This window comes from Aspergillus karnatakaensis (assembly GCF_047715665.1).
Source record: "Aspergillus karnatakaensis strain CBS 102800 unplaced genomic scaffold BJY04scaffold_72, whole genome shotgun sequence".
Classification (NCBI taxonomy): Eukaryota; Fungi; Ascomycota; class Eurotiomycetes; order Eurotiales; family Aspergillaceae; genus Aspergillus; species Aspergillus karnatakaensis.
This window is the reverse complement of record NW_027395784.1, coordinates 43-14,008: the sequence shown is the minus strand read 5'-3', so window position 1 is coordinate 14,008 and position 13,966 is coordinate 43. Positions and strand designations below refer to the sequence as shown.

Genomic DNA, 13,966 nt, shown 5'->3' with positions numbered 1-13,966 from the left:
TTACTACTTTGTACAAAAGGTACATGTCTTCTACTAGTATTAGGTTCAGGGTCGAGGGAGGTGGGGGTTACAAGAAAGCTATGCAGGACTAGCGAGAACTTCAGACATGAAGGTAAGTAGACCTTGAGATTGGAGGGATAACAAAATGAATCTGAATAAGAGAGGGTATAAAGATACCAATCAACCTAACGCGGACAATGAAAGCATTTCATGATCAATGCGAAGTGTGCGAGACAATAACAGAATGATGTGATGGTTCATGATTTTATAGCCGTGAATTTGGGTGATTTTTTTAGGTCATCAGACTCTGTTGTGTTGAGAAACACAGCGAGAGCTTGTATATACTGTACTGCGTGGGTATACCGTACCTAGTACAGTTGCGGAAGGAACCACATACGTAGCTACCTACCTTCGCCCCCGAGTCCGGATTCCACCTCGTCCACTCTGCCCCGGCCTCCCTCGGAAGCTGTTATTCCTGCGTTTCTGAATACCGCTGGGTCCGTGGGTCTTGGGCATACCGAGGCCACGACGGCCTGGCTGGTTGAGGCCTTGGCCTGAGCCTCGCCTGAAGTTGGATTGTTGGGTTGCAGCGTTATTGTTCTTACTGTTATCTTCGTCGACATCCATTTCATCGCCGCGCTGGGACTTCTTCTTCTGCGCCTGTGCCATCTTGATCTTTCCGCGTTGGCCGCGACGGATGGCGTCTGGTCCACTAACAGCTTGCACGTAGGCGTTGATTCCGCTCTCTCCGGCGTTCTCGCCATCAAGACCACCAGACGTATCCATGTCATCATCGTCTCCACCGAGGAGAAGACGGCCGTCAGGACCGATCTTGGCAGAGCGCTTCCGTCGAGAGCCCGGGCCTGTGTTGAGGAAGCGGACGCTAGGTTTGGTGGTGGAGATGTTGGCGAGGGCGTCAGGGGCGAGAAGATCCAGAGGGTTGTCCTCGGGTGAGAGTTCGCGGATGTACTGCTCGCTCTTCTTGTCCTTGCGGTTCTTGCGGCCCTTGTGCTGGACATGTGTGGTTCCTTCTTCGTCGACACTGATTTCGCTGGCATCGTCATCAGAGTCGGAGAAATCGGAGTCATAGACGGCTTTGTCAAAGGCGTTGCCAAATGATTTACCGGGCTTTTCGGGAGCTGCAGCACCTTCGTCCTCGTCCTCATCCTCGCCGGCTTCGCCGTCCTTCTTGTTCTTCTTCTTGCGCCTCTCGCGAAGCTTGCGGATATTGACAACCAGCTTTCGGTCTGCTTCGCCGACAAGCTCTTCAATTGCATCGGCACCGAAGCGGCGGATGAGACGGTCTAGAATACCCTTGACTTTACTCCTCAGACGAGCCTTGTGCTCCTTGCTCCACACCATGAGGCTCGGCACCATAGTGTTTAGACGCGAGCGCAGCGCATCATCCGGCAGAACGACAACAGCAACCTTAACAAAACCAATCACAGATCGGACGATTTCTCGATTGTTGCTGGTAAGAAAGAGCTCCACAGTTTGGACCAGATCCAGTCGCATGGCAGGTTGGATATCCTTGTGGAAGTCAAAGAAGAGTCGTGACAACGCTGTCACAGAAGCGGCAACCATGTGTGGGGAGCTACCAGCAAGACCAGCAGACACCATGGTGAAGAACTCCTCGAGTGTAGCAGGAGCATCAGCGGCGTCGTCGGGCATGTGGGGAACGAGCGAGTTTCGGATGACGGTGCCAGCTGGGTTCAGCTCAGGGTCGATGGTTCTCTTCGCAAGGTGGATAAGCAGGTCAAATGAAGCAGTGCGGGCCTTTTCGTTGCTCTCTTTGCAGCCAAGAACAACCTCGGACAGAATTGAAGGGATGAAGTGGAGATCAGAAGTCGGGAGGTGGGAGACGAGTTCGTGGATGGCAAGCATACGATCCCGGCGAGCAGACGCTGGGGTCTTGTCAGCTGTAGCGAGAATAAGGCTCTGAAGCTCTCCATTCCGTTCCTTGAGCGCAGAAGCTCCTGTCTCCGTCGTGGCCAAGCGCGGAATCAACTTGTAGGCCTTTTTGATCAGCTGCTGGTCAGTAGTGCCACCGTTGAGGATCGCTGCGGCCATTGAGAAGAGGGTAGCGAAACTGGAGCGAGGTAGGTATATTGACATCGCGATAACTAAGTCGATGAGTGTGTGGGAAGTTGGCGGCATCTTGTCCCCGGAGCTCGCAGGCTGGTTGCCTTGTTTGACGGCTTCCTGCTCTGATGTCACTGAGGACTCGAGCATGGAAGTAACTCGTCCGAAAGTCTCATTCAGTTCCTGGGAGAAAATTAGTCTAGGAGAGCGATATGACGCAATGGGACACTGACCTTCTCAGGGGCAATGCTCAAGTAGGCATTGATACACTGGAGGATGTACCCTCGATAATGGGGTAGCGTCTGGCTATATACGTTGAATAAAACAGCTAGAAGGTTGCTAGCGAAACCGGCCAAATGGGCAATGTTCTTCTTCGCCGCTTCCTTGGTGATCCTGCGTTGTAAGATCAAATCATCGCCCTCAGTCTCGACAGACAAGATGGCTTGATTTGATTCGACAAGGTTCTGAAGTGCCTTGCAAACTTCCACCCGCAGGTCCGTCTGCTTGTAGAGGATGTTGGACAGCAGCTCCGCGAAGCTCTGGTCGAATGATTCGGCTAGGTCAAGTGGAAGCTCGCAATATCCTGGAAGAATAGCCCAAGTCTGTTGAACAAGGGTTTCAAAGATCTTCACTTCAACGGTCTTCTCCGCAGAAGTGTATTCCATGACGCGTTGGTAGAGAGCCTCGCTAAGAGGAACGAATTCGGAACGGAAATGGCTCAAGTTCGTATTAGTGACGCTGTCGCGAAGGATTGGCAGGAACCAGACTCGGCCCGGCTGGCCATGTTTCTGTTCGATAAGGTTGAGTGGCAGGATCTCCAGAACAGCTGCAGGTCCCATAGCCTCAACGGCAGCACCGAGCACGTTATCGGCCTCCTTCTTTCCCTGGAAAGCCTCATTGCTGCGAAGTTCACCAACAGTTCGAACAACATCGTCAAGGAAAGGGCTAGATTGCCACTTGAAGCTCTCGAACATGGCAGCGCAAACATTGAAGACTTCCATCCAGGCGGCTTGATACTTGACGGACAGCAAATCCTTCGTGGCTTTAGCGAGTTTCTCCAGCGTCTTCTCGTCATAAACAGAAGGCTCAATGATGACGCTGGCTGGAATACAGTTGGCGACGAAAGAAACCAAGCACTCAGAGGCTGACACTCGGATGTTGCTTGAGGGAGAGCTGAGGTAGCTGGAGATCATGTTGAACAAATCGGGTAGCTTCTCGAAAGTATCTTCAGGGCTGATTTGGGCGGACACATCGTAGCCGCGAGACAGGACAGCAATCCACGGAGGTAAAAGTTGCGAATCGTTTTGGGCAGGCTTCAACTCGGAAATGGCTTCGAGAAGACGGGGTAGTTTCGACGAAGAGAATTCGTTGGCCATGCTGGAGAAGATAACCTCGAATACCTCGAAAGCGCCCATGGTGATGAACTCGTTGGTCGACCGGGATGCGTTCATCAACAATTCACACAGCGGCTCGATCTTCTTGCTTGGCCAGCCTCCCGACGCAACAGCAACCGTCTTTACCAACTGCAGGGAATGAATCACTAGAGGGTCGGCATTCTCTCGGTTCTGAGCATCATGGCGGCCGCGCTTCTGCTTTGAGGCTGCGGTGATGCTGTCGCTAAGGGTCCGCAGCGCAGTCTCTGCACACATATCGGCAGCCGGATGATCGAGGGAAGGACTAGGCGGAGGGTTCTTGAGAACAAGGATCAGAGCATCCTGAGCTCTTCTGCGCACCTTAGGACGGTGATCTACGGACAAACTGAGCAGTCCTGCGATTGCCCGCCGAGGGCCGACCTGAGTATGTGGGAGGTTCCATGCGGCTACATCCTGGGCAATGAGAAGCGATTCAAGGCAGCCGATAGATGCTCGGAGAAGCGGGGCATCAACTTCCGGAAGGGAGAGCGCAGGCGCGAGGTTGGTGAGAATTTGAGAAAACTTGGCTTTGAGGATTGGAGCGGGGACATGGCTGGTGGTAATATCGAGTAGGTAGACAACGGACGTCGCTAGATCCTTGTTGACGATGCCATGGGCGGCAGAGAGCGACTGTGTGAGAAGGGACAGGAGCGCAGCGAAATAGGCAGTAGGTGAGAAATCTGCTTTCTGATCCCGAAGTGTGTCTTCCACGGCAGAAAGCACGACAGCGGTCTAGATATCCTTGTTAGTAGTGTAGAGAGCCTTGTGCGGGACAGACTCGGGGAACTGACATGCTGCTGGTTCTGCAGTTTGGGGGACTTGATCTTCTCAAGCTTCTCCGCCAGGGTCGCCATGGTGAAGGGATCGACCGACAGGCGAATTGAGAAGCTGTTTCAGAAAGATCTGGAGTTGGCAAGGATAAGAAAAGAAGAGAGAGAGCAGAAGTTTGCAGTGGTTGCGGAGACTTTTTTTTGTGGTCCGCCTGGGAAAAAAAAAGGTACAGGATTCTTGGCGGTCGTATCGATAGCGGTAGCCTCACCACAAGTATTTCTTACGATAAGGAATACAACCGGAAATGGTCGCGATTTATTATTGATCTCCTCTTCGCGTAGACAGTACTGACTACTGATTCATTTATAGCACAGCTAAGGTCGTGAGCTGGTGTCAACGCTCTAGTTTCGCGGCACCGCTAGTTCATAATTTCAGACCGACAGACATCAGAGCGCCGAGTCGTTTCATGGCATCGTCGCGCATACATTTCAACTTGCAGGCTATACCCGCATAGACTGCTCCCTACTCCTGCCTTCTTAATGCCACCAACAATCTATCGTCCTTTGATCCTAGCGGGCCTGCCAATGCGACTCAATGCCTGGCAAGAAGGTGGCACTGTATCTGCAGCCAGGACTACTTCGCCTGGTCACCGCGACGGCCCTGTAAAAGTCTGTAGCCTCGTCCCATCGAACGTTGACAGAGGGTCGGAAAGCAGATTTGTTTATCCGGGCAGGATCTTCCAGGCACCTTTCAAGGTGACCGCACGACTCAATGGCAAGCATGTGGCGGAGAGCAAGCAATTCTCCGACGTCGGTATCAAGACTCGATCTAGAAGAGGATCTCGCCGCTGTGCTCAGCCTCGAAGCCGAGACCTTGTAGCTTGTTATTCCGCTTCTTGTCGTTAGATTTCCGCTCGTTATCTTCCTTCTTTTTCAGCTCAAAGACTTCCTTAAACGGCGCTTTCGTGAGGTTCGGGGGCACGTCGTCTTCCTTGTCAAGGTCCTGTTGTCAACAATAGGTCAGTGAGCATCCTATCGCGTACCGCCGATACTTATTAGGACAGGGTGGTCGTACAATTTCACCTAGAAGCAGCACATTCTCGCCCCGAACAAGGAACACTCCGCGCGGTATATCTGTGTATAAGCTGCCCGCATACATCCGCTCTATCGTATCTTGTAAAACAAGGTTCGCTGAGACAGACAAGGCGCAGTCAGGTGTCAACAAAAGCTAGACTTGTCGAGTGATTTGCCAGGCATATATAAGGTATTCATACCGAATTGATCCCATGTCCGGAGAACTCCAATCAACTTTCTCCCATCTCGTAAGACTAAAACTAGCTTCTCTATGAAGGCGTTAGTTCTGAGGCCACATACTGTTATTGCGACAAGACGTACTGTCTGTTAAATCTAGTAATTGAGCTGCAGTCGTGAACATCTGTGGTGGCAGTTGCGGTGGTCCGTGTGTCATCGGCCCAAGCATGTTGTTGTTGTTTTGGGGAGGAAAGCCTTGTGACTGATTCCCCTGAGGCGGGTTTGCCTGTTGGCCGGAAGCAGGAGGATCATTAATCGATAGCCGCTCCATTGCGTCGAGGATTTGCTGGCAACTGGAGTTCGAGGCGCGGGGGAAACTGGAGGGGGTGGGCGGATTTGGGAAAGGCAAGTCCTGGGGTTATCGCTTTTGAGTTTCGAGTGAGGAGTAGTAAGAATTGAGACTGATCGTGGAAGGCCCCCAAATACCAGGTTCTTGCACGTCAAGATTTAACAATAGTAGTAGCAGTGACCTTGAAAGCTACGGAACTGCCAGGTGCTTGGATCGCCTTTTGCAACATCGGATGTGGAGCGAACTGTTTGTCCTGTTTGTCTGGGCTCCTACTACGTACTTCCTGGTCAAACAAGAAAACCATGAGCACTCTCGACTAATTGCATTCTTCATCAATCATTTAATTTGCATTGAAATGTCCCAATTAAACGGTAGCTGTCTGTCTACCTTCTACAAGTATAAGTCCTCCGAGGCTGTTGAGTGATTGAGCAATTCAATGGGGTCTTCCTATCTAGATGGGCATACCCTTCCTATAATATATATATTGATCATCTGGGTTAGTATTTATTGCAAGAAAGTCCAAAAAGCTCTAACAAGGATGGATTGCAAGTCCACACATAGTATTACCTCTTCACTGTGGCTAACTCTGAATGTTTCAGCGTAATTTGATTATGTGGTATCATACTAAGACCTGATGCCTCACATCTTCTGCAACCTCAGGTGCAGCTTATGCAAGCCTGATCACAATCTAGTAGTAAAACAGTAATAATCACATCATTTCTTGACTGATATGAGGGTCTACTGTACGTAAATACAGCGTTAGGTCAAGCCGCACCCCTCGAAGATTGTTTCACCATGTAGGTGGCATCAAGGGATAATTCCATTCCAAAAAGATAATGCATGGCGCGGTCATCTTTCTTTTTTTTCGCACTTGACCATCATAAATCATAAGCCTTGTTCATAATACAAGCATGGAATCGTCAACATGAGAAAGCAGTCTTCGCTAAATCATACACGCTGTTCAAGTTGTCTAGAGAGCATCTTTTGTTTTTTTCTTTCAATCATCACACATTGATCTCGTTTGTGTGAGGTGCATTACACAATCCTCAAGCAAAGGTTGAGTACATTTTGTTGATTGTACTAGCCAAAGGCAGACGTTGGCGGAACAGCATTGTGCCCACATACCTGCTCATGGGATATTCATGCCCCGTCGCTGCCCTCGCATCCTATCTTCCCTTCGCCGGCTATATGGAACACAGTATGGTTCGTCCGAAGAACCAACACTTGCGCGGACTGGTTCCTGACGGCGATGGTATGCTGGGCTAGTTGGTGGTGGTGCGAGCTGTAACACCTTAAACTGATCGACGCTGATAACTCTCAAGTTATAAAGGTATCGCATCAATTCAAAATCGGGCCGACTGCCTGCCAACGTCTGGCCTTGCTGGTAGTGATATTTGTCTACATGCTCGAGCATGATATCCCAGGCTCTTTGATGAGGAGTGCTGCTAAATGTCTCCCCGGGACATAAAGGGCATCGTGCCGTGTCTGGAGGCTCATGCGCGCGAAAGTGACTTAAGACGTGCGTCTTCCATTGCTCGGAGTCTTTAAAAGAGTCATGGCAATCTAGGATATGAAAGAGGCAGATATAGAGTTGTTGTTCGTCTGGACGAGGAGAAGGCGACGGGGAAGGAGGGTGAGAATGAGTATCGATGTGCCGCTGTAGGGCATGATTGGGTGGTATGATGAGGGCTCCCGTGTCATCTTCTTCAAGGATACCGCTACCGATAATTCCCGATGCCCATAGCGTGTGCAACGACAAACTCGATGACCTTGACCCTGAAGATGCACTGTCGGTCGAGAGCGACGGGACAGCTGCTGCTGAGCTCGGCCGCTGTTTGGTTCTGTGGGTGGCACCCTGCGCATCGGCGCAGCAAGACATCGTATTCTCGTCTTGCTCCATCGTGTCGATCCCGGGCGATCTGTTTACCGACCGTGTGGGTTGATGCTGAATTTAAGAGTACCCAAGAGAGCGCCGAAACGCGATGATATTGCAAAACCGGCTAAGCGAACCTGCTTTCACATTCTTAGTCTGCGGACGGCGAGTGTGAGACCGCTCCGACCATGGTTGCGACACTGTTGCCCAGTGCTCGACCCTGGAGGGCAGCGTCTCTGAAAGGAACCACACCAGAAAATGGCGATGCGGAGGAAGGGCCAGCTCACTACCTCTTGACACCACTGATGCCGTTGGTTGCAAAGCAAGCAGATACACGCGACCTCCCTGGTCGGATTTTTGTTTTTTCTTCTCCCGGGGCCGAAACAGATTGGTTAGCAGACATGCCTAATCGAAGCGGGAGACTGCATCAACTACAGAGGGCGTGATATGAATGGACGAGTCAGCAGCCATGGTTGAGCATGAACAACATCCAAGCGAGCAGGTTGAGGTGGAAAAGAAGAAGAAGAAAAGGAAGAAAAGAGGCAGTTGAGGACAAGACTCGGAGAGAATAAGAATGGATGGGAAGCCGTTGGTTGCTATGAGCAAATGAGGGGAAGGCCTGACTTGCGTGCCGGCGATCCACCTCTATACCGGAGTATGTAATAATATCTGATCAAACTATACCTACCCTCTACTACTACAGTTCAATCGATCTCCCATTTTTCTGATAGCGTTTGGCTACAGTCTCACACAAGCAGTCCTTGAAGCTTCCCGATTACTGAACAGGCACAAGGTATAGTGACAGACTACCAAGTCGTAACCCTAATCTCATAACAAGTGCGTAACTCAGCAGTCACTCGACGACCATCAGGCAAAGTAAGAAGGGAGGATACAGAGAATGCCTTATCCTGCTAAGACCGGCAATGATCGGATAGTTTACTAGTTCAATTAGCAGAAGATATCTTACAGGGTGTAAGATCCCGGATACGCTGCTCCAACCCGCCAGAATACTAGGGTTGCGCCAATACTAACTTCCGAGGAGCCTCTCGCAATTTGATTTCGGATCTCAGTACCTAGGGTAGCTTACTTCTAAACTCATCGGTATGCTCACCTCATCACACCAACGTTTCAGGGTCTTGTCGACGGTTAGAACTACCAAGCTGGTATTAAGAGAGCAGGGGAAAGATCTATGCAAGACGGCAGGTTCTGGACAGAGGATCATCATGACCTCGCCGCGATGATCGCATGGCAAGAGATCAGGGCACTAGAGGACTGCTAGAGTATTGATCAAGTTACACTTAGATAGTGATTGGCAGCTCGGCTGCGTAAGACGCAGTAAACATGGTCGCAGTGCGCTCACTTACGAGCTGAAAGAGTCAAAAGCATCCAAGTCCCCAGTAGTTGCTCATATGAAGTCGAAGTCTGGAGAAACTGAATCTGATAAAGAAAGGCGGGGGTGATACCCAACAAACGCCGGGCGGTGAACTTGCTGCCGTATCTTCAGCACGTGACTTGTCACCGCTCGGGCTTGAGGGGCTCTCCGCGGCGTTTGTTGTGCTTTGGTCTCAACATTGATATGCCCCCTGAATGGGTTTTGACTCTGATGACTCTTTCAACTGTTTACAACGAACACCGCTTGTCTGACTGTATGTTCTCGTGATCCCGTGCGGCCCCCCTTGCCGATAAACAGCAGCCTTCCTACTCCCGACCCCGAACTTCTGTGTACACAATCGCCATGAGCCAATTATTACCAACCCGACAAGCGGAGGAGCTGTGAGTAGACCTTGATCTGCACGGGATTGGCTTCTCTCTGACACTATACCCAGACATAAGGCAATTGTCGCATACTTCTCGTCAATAGATGCACGCGAATGTTTTGAGACAGCACGCGAAGAGCTTCCACTCGGTGGTAATTTTGACGAGGCTACATGCGACAGATATAAAGGGGTACTAGAAAAGAAATGGACCGGAATTGCACGGCTGCACAAGAGGGTACGAATTGGACATGCTCACGGGCTCGCTGATTGAGGAGCAATCATTGACGGGAGCGCAGATACAAACACTTGAAGCGAAAGTTAGCAGTCTTCAAGCTGAGGTCGACGCCGCACCATCATCCCGTACGCGAAACCAGGACCCCACTAATTGGCTCCCTGGAGAGAGAACAGCCCATACTTTTGAGCAACATCGAGGCGCCATCACATGTGTTGCATTCCATCCGGTCTTTACATCACTCGCCTCTGGCTCGGAAGACTGCACAATTAAGATCTGGGATTGGGAGCTTGGAGAAGCGGAAAAAACCCTCAAGGGGCATACAAGAAGCGTTTCGGGGTTGGATTATGGCGGACAAAAAGGGAACATCGTGCTGGCCTCCTGTTCCAGTGATCTGACTATCAAGATCTGGGATCCAAGCAAGAATTACGAACAAACTCGCACACTATCAGGCCACGACCACTCTGTTTCAGCCGTGAGATTCTTGGCGCCTAACAACAACCATCTCATCTCTTGCAGCCGAGACGGGACGCTCCGGTTATGGGATGTGTCGACAGGATACTGTTTCAAAGTTATCACTTCAGCAACAGAATCATGGATACGAGATGTGTCGCCCTCGTTTGACGGCAAATGGGTGGTGTCAGGCGGTCGGGATCAAGCAGTAACAGTGTGGGATCTTGCCACAGCCGAACCAAAGGCCGCGTTGTTGGGCCATGATAACTACATTGAGTGCTGTGTCTTCGCACCCCCGGCAAGCTACGAGCACCTAGCTGCGCTAGCCGGCTTGAAAAAGGCGCCTCCGGCGACAAGCTCCTGCGAGTTTGTCGCCACAGGAGCCAGAGACAAAACAATCAAGCTTTGGGAAGCGAGAGGACGACTGATCAAGACTCTAGTCGGTCACGACAACTGGATACGAGGCTTGCTATTTCACCCCGGTGGGAAATACCTCATCAGTGTCGCCGACGACAAAACAATACGGTGCTGGGACCTCTCTCAAGAAGGGAGAATGGTCAAGACAGTCGACAGCGTCCACGAACACTTTATCAGCTGCATTCGATGGGCCCCCAGCCCTAGTACCAATGACAATGCAGACTCAGAGAAGGCAGATAGCGCCAAGAAGGACGCGCTCGCTAAGCCTTCATACCGATGCGTCATTGCAACAGGAAGCGCAGATTCAGCCGTCAGAGTCTTTACATAGCATGGAGGACGGAGGTCTCAGTTACGATACCGGTGTCTTGGGTTCTTCTGGGTTGGGTCGTCTTTTCTTCTCATCTTATTTTGCTCACCTGTTCACCTTTTACAGCAATCTTTATTCTCTACCTATATCCCCCTTCCTTTCACTCTTCATTGCGAATGCGAAGCAAGCTCACTCCAGTGTACATTTCTCATCTTCTATAACCTTCCATTCCCCCTGTCGTTATTTATCTCTCTCTTGAAGGACGGTGAGCATTTATCTACGGGTCGGATCGGGCTGGACGGCGGACGGACGTTTGGTTTCCATTCGAAAGCAATTGTACATAGAGATAACCCTTCTTTTCCTTCCACTCATTCTCTCACATAGCGCGCGAGTGATTGGGTGACTAGCCACTCTGGCAATCAACTAGAGTAACCAAGCACTTTGTCCGTCACCCCATACCGTAAAACGGTCATAGAAGCTTATATAACGTAGCTCACCATACCCCCATTCAAAAGTCTACCAACCTCATACGTGTAAGGGGGTGAGCTGTGTATAGGTACATGAAAGACATGTTTGACTCATCAAAGACTATTATTAGGCAAGAATGGATAGAGGGGTGCAGGTACATCTACCCCTCCCATTGTTAGGTAGGTAGGTACGACAATGTGTAACTGTAAAGTACCTGATGTGAGTCATGCTAGGTACAGTACCACTGGCGTGTCACGTAGACAGGGTAAGGCTTAGCTCCTACCTACCTAACCTACCTGACTTGGTCTCAGCCATTGTGGGCTTCAGGCACCCCCGAGACGAGAGTTACAAAGTTAGGTGCCCGAGATCGTCAGAGGACGTCGCACAAGACGGGGCTACGGGGTATCTTGGGTATGGGGTTTACGCGGGGTCGGGCGATCAGCTTACACCGACAAAAGAAAAAAACGTAGGAAGCGGGCGAAGCAAAACGCAACGTAAAGAGGTCTTCAGTGAGACTTGATATTGATTCTAATAATTTATGGATGAGAATTGAATGGAGTAGAAAAAGGAGACAGCTCAGACATGACTGTGATTTGAGATTATGAGGGCTCCACTTCAGGGTGAGCACAGTAAGAAAAAAGCTGAAGAGCTTATCCGATTGAAGGGGTCTCAAATGAGCAAGACAAGGTATATAGATAGAAGGGAGAAGAGGAGAGAAGAAAACAGAGTTTGTTGTGGATGAAAAGGAGAATCCGTCTATAGTGGGAACGCCTCGCAATAAAATGTAATCAAACAGGATCAGATGAAGAGAAAAAAAAAACCCCTATTTCCGTGACACCAATGATGCCCTTAAACGAACCAGAAATGCAGCAGTGGTCTATATCTTTCGTAGCGCGCATTAAAGAACAAGGTTTTGAGAGCGGGATTCCGATACCCGATTAGAATCGCTCAGCTAGGTCGCCACCAGCAATGGAATTGGCGGTTGATGACGAAACCGAAGAAAATCCACTGGGATTTAGCATATCCTGCACTGCCACCTTGGGCACCTGGGGTATAGGGAGTTTTCGCTGGGCACCCTCGGGGCGGGACATGATATCGGTAATGCTGGGCCCGTTGTGAGACTGGCTGGGGCTATAATAATTGGGGCCATCAGGCTGGGGCTCCATTGGCGCAAGAGCTGGAGTGTGGTGAAGGGAGAGATGCCGAATAGAAGGCAAGTGCAGCTCGTTTTGCGACAAAGGCTTCAAGCGCGGTGAGTGGGCGGGAGTGGCCAATGGCGTGTGGTCGGGTGTCGGGGAGAGAGAGTCGTGCGAGAATGTGGGGGAGGAGGGAGCAGTCGAGTTGGGCGAGTTGGGCCTTGAGCGCTTGACGCGATGTGACGCATATGAGTCCTCGTCCTCATGCGAGTGGGAGCGGCTCATGCTGTGAGAGATGGCGTAGGCTGAAAGCGAAGGCAAGCCTCTGCTGCTCCCATGGTGGCGCGAGCCGAACATATGACTGCGCTGGCCAGAACGGAATCCGAAATGCTCATCACGCTCAACTTGGGATGCGGCAGTAGCAAGGAGATTAATATCCATGCCTGATGAAGCCCGATCGCTGGTGCGAGAGTAGGGACTCAAATTTGAGCGCATGTGGTTGGCGTAGTTGGTGAATGAATGCGGGGGAGAGACGTCCGGAGACCCGACCTGAGAAACGGGAGCAGATCGTGTGATTGGTTTGCTAGGTGGCGGCATCATCGAGCCTGCGTTATTGACCATCCCGCTGGCATCGCCATTTGCAGCCGCAGCTGCGGCCAAATGCTGAGCCTTGTTGCCCCGTCTTGAGTTAGGGTTGTTGTGAATACGCGAATGGCGAGTCAGCTCATCTGAGCGACTAAAGCGCTTTGAGCACCCAGGGAACTGGCAAGCATGGGGCTTTTCACCAGTGTGAGTACGAATATGTCTGGTCTGGTGCTCTAGACGGTGGAAAGCACGTTCGCAGAGAGGGCACTTGTACGGCCGGGGTAGGTCCTGACGAGCCTCCTCCGCTGCCGGGCGAACACCCTTCATCATGGGATTTATTAAGCTCGTACCCGTTGCTGCCATTGTGTTGGACTGGTCGCTGGACGCGGTAGTGGTGTTAGATATGTCCGCAGAGTTGGAAAGGGTCGCAGTTGCGGTGTTCTGAGGATTCAGTAGATTGGAAAAATCCACCGAGGAAGCTGATTGCGGCATGTGAAACTCGTCCTGATGCAGCTCCGAGGAGACCGGGGTAGTACAGAGCTATATTGAAGGGCACGGTCGGTGCGGTTGGGGATCAGCCGAGGCGGAATAGTGTTCGTCGCAGGGGAGTGATTCTCGGCGCAGGGCGATCACCACACTATAAAGTCCTAGACCTTATTCTCCGAAGGTTATTGAATCCCTGCAAGGATGATGACAGATTGTCAGGTTTGCTGGTGGGTGAATCAGTGCAGACGGTAGAGGTCAAGAGTGACAGAATGGGTAGGTAGCCCGATGCGATAAGACCGTAAGGCGAGGTGACGTGATGTGAGTTGGAAGTATTGTTGAGGGAAAGGATCGGAAGGGGGAAAGAGAGAGAGAGAGAGAGAAAATCTGG

At 51.0% G+C, this 13,966-nt stretch overlaps 5 protein-coding genes across 5 annotated transcripts; 1 reads left to right on the top strand and 4 right to left on the bottom strand.

The window, feature by feature from the left end:
* Positions 1 to 209: 209 nt before the first annotated feature.
* On the bottom strand, positions 210 to 4,439 carry BJY04DRAFT_231982 (mRNA-binding protein RRP12). The gene is made up of 3 exons (XM_073719668.1): positions 4,286 to 4,439; positions 2,316 to 4,226; positions 210 to 2,265 (listed from the first exon to the last, which is right to left on the bottom strand). The coding sequence occupies exons 1-3, from the start codon at positions 4,346 to 4,348 to the stop codon at positions 406 to 408; spliced, it is 3,834 nt and encodes a 1,277-aa protein (XP_073565862.1). The 5' UTR covers positions 4,349 to 4,439; the 3' UTR covers positions 210 to 405.
* A 172-nt stretch (positions 4,440 to 4,611) lies between these two features.
* BJY04DRAFT_200488 (U6 snRNA-associated Sm-like protein LSm1) lies at positions 4,612 to 6,052 on the bottom strand. Its single transcript, XM_073712934.1, has 4 exons — positions 5,660 to 6,052; positions 5,539 to 5,607; positions 5,340 to 5,455; positions 4,612 to 5,267 (listed from the first exon to the last, which is right to left on the bottom strand). The coding sequence occupies exons 1-4, from the start codon at positions 5,844 to 5,846 to the stop codon at positions 5,094 to 5,096; spliced, it is 546 nt and encodes a 181-aa protein (XP_073565861.1). The 5' UTR covers positions 5,847 to 6,052; the 3' UTR covers positions 4,612 to 5,093.
* Positions 6,053 to 6,359: 307 nt separating this feature from the next.
* On the bottom strand, positions 6,360 to 8,501 carry BJY04DRAFT_200485 (uncharacterized protein). The gene is made up of 2 exons (XM_073712933.1): positions 8,025 to 8,501; positions 6,360 to 7,874 (listed from the first exon to the last, which is right to left on the bottom strand). The coding sequence occupies exon 2, from the start codon at positions 7,762 to 7,764 to the stop codon at positions 6,994 to 6,996; it is 771 nt and encodes a 256-aa protein (XP_073565860.1). The 5' UTR covers positions 7,765 to 7,874; positions 8,025 to 8,501; the 3' UTR covers positions 6,360 to 6,993.
* Positions 8,502 to 9,392: 891 nt separating this feature from the next.
* Positions 9,393 to 11,261, top strand: BJY04DRAFT_148138 (WD40 repeat domain-containing protein). Its single transcript, XM_073708827.1, has 3 exons — positions 9,393 to 9,510; positions 9,564 to 9,729; positions 9,791 to 11,261. The coding sequence occupies exons 1-3, from the start codon at positions 9,473 to 9,475 to the stop codon at positions 10,922 to 10,924; spliced, it is 1,338 nt and encodes a 445-aa protein (XP_073565859.1). The 5' UTR covers positions 9,393 to 9,472; the 3' UTR covers positions 10,925 to 11,261.
* Positions 11,262 to 12,142: 881 nt separating this feature from the next.
* Positions 12,143 to 13,699, bottom strand: BJY04DRAFT_148130 (C2H2-type zinc finger protein). The gene has a single exon (XM_073708826.1). It carries the CDS (start codon positions 13,582 to 13,584, stop codon positions 12,310 to 12,312), a length of 1,275 nt encoding a protein of 424 aa, XP_073565858.1. The 5' UTR covers positions 13,585 to 13,699; the 3' UTR covers positions 12,143 to 12,309.
* Positions 13,700 to 13,966: the final 267 nt, after the last annotated feature.

What these genes read in the sequence shown, in the direction of transcription:
- BJY04DRAFT_231982 (XM_073719668.1), bottom strand. Translation starts at nt 4,348, where the DNA reads ATGGCGACCCTGGCGGAGAAGCTTGAGAAGATCAAGTCCCCCAAACTG. An exon ending in AACTGCAGAACCAGCAGCAT is followed by an intron (nt 4,227 to 4,285) that starts GTCAGTTCCCCG and finishes AAGGATATCTAG; the next exon opens with ACCGCTGTCGTGCTTTCTGC. An exon ending in TGAGCATTGCCCCTGAGAAG is followed by an intron (nt 2,266 to 2,315) that starts GTCAGTGTCCCA and finishes ATTTTCTCCCAG; the next exon opens with GAACTGAATGAGACTTTCGG.
- BJY04DRAFT_200488 (XM_073712934.1), bottom strand. Translation starts at nt 5,846, where the DNA reads ATGGAGCGGCTATCGATTAATGATCCTCCTGCTTCCGGCCAACAGGCA. An exon ending in CCGGACATGGGATCAATTCG is followed by an intron (nt 5,456 to 5,538) that starts GTATGAATACCT and finishes TGTCTGTCTCAG; the next exon opens with CGAACCTTGTTTTACAAGAT. An exon ending in TGCTGCTTCTAGGTGAAATT is followed by an intron (nt 5,268 to 5,339) that starts GTACGACCACCC and finishes TGTTGACAACAG; the next exon opens with GACCTTGACAAGGAAGACGA.
- BJY04DRAFT_200485 (XM_073712933.1), bottom strand. Translation starts at nt 7,764, where the DNA reads ATGGAGCAAGACGAGAATACGATGTCTTGCTGCGCCGATGCGCAGGGT.
- BJY04DRAFT_148138 (XM_073708827.1), top strand. Translation starts at nt 9,473, where the DNA reads ATGAGCCAATTATTACCAACCCGACAAGCGGAGGAGCT. An exon ending in ACCCGACAAGCGGAGGAGCT is followed by an intron (nt 9,511 to 9,563) that starts GTGAGTAGACCT and finishes CACTATACCCAG; the next exon opens with ACATAAGGCAATTGTCGCAT. An exon ending in TTGCACGGCTGCACAAGAGG is followed by an intron (nt 9,730 to 9,790) that starts GTACGAATTGGA and finishes ACGGGAGCGCAG; the next exon opens with ATACAAACACTTGAAGCGAA.
- BJY04DRAFT_148130 (XM_073708826.1), bottom strand. Translation starts at nt 13,584, where the DNA reads ATGCCGCAATCAGCTTCCTCGGTGGATTTTTCCAATCTACTGAATCCT.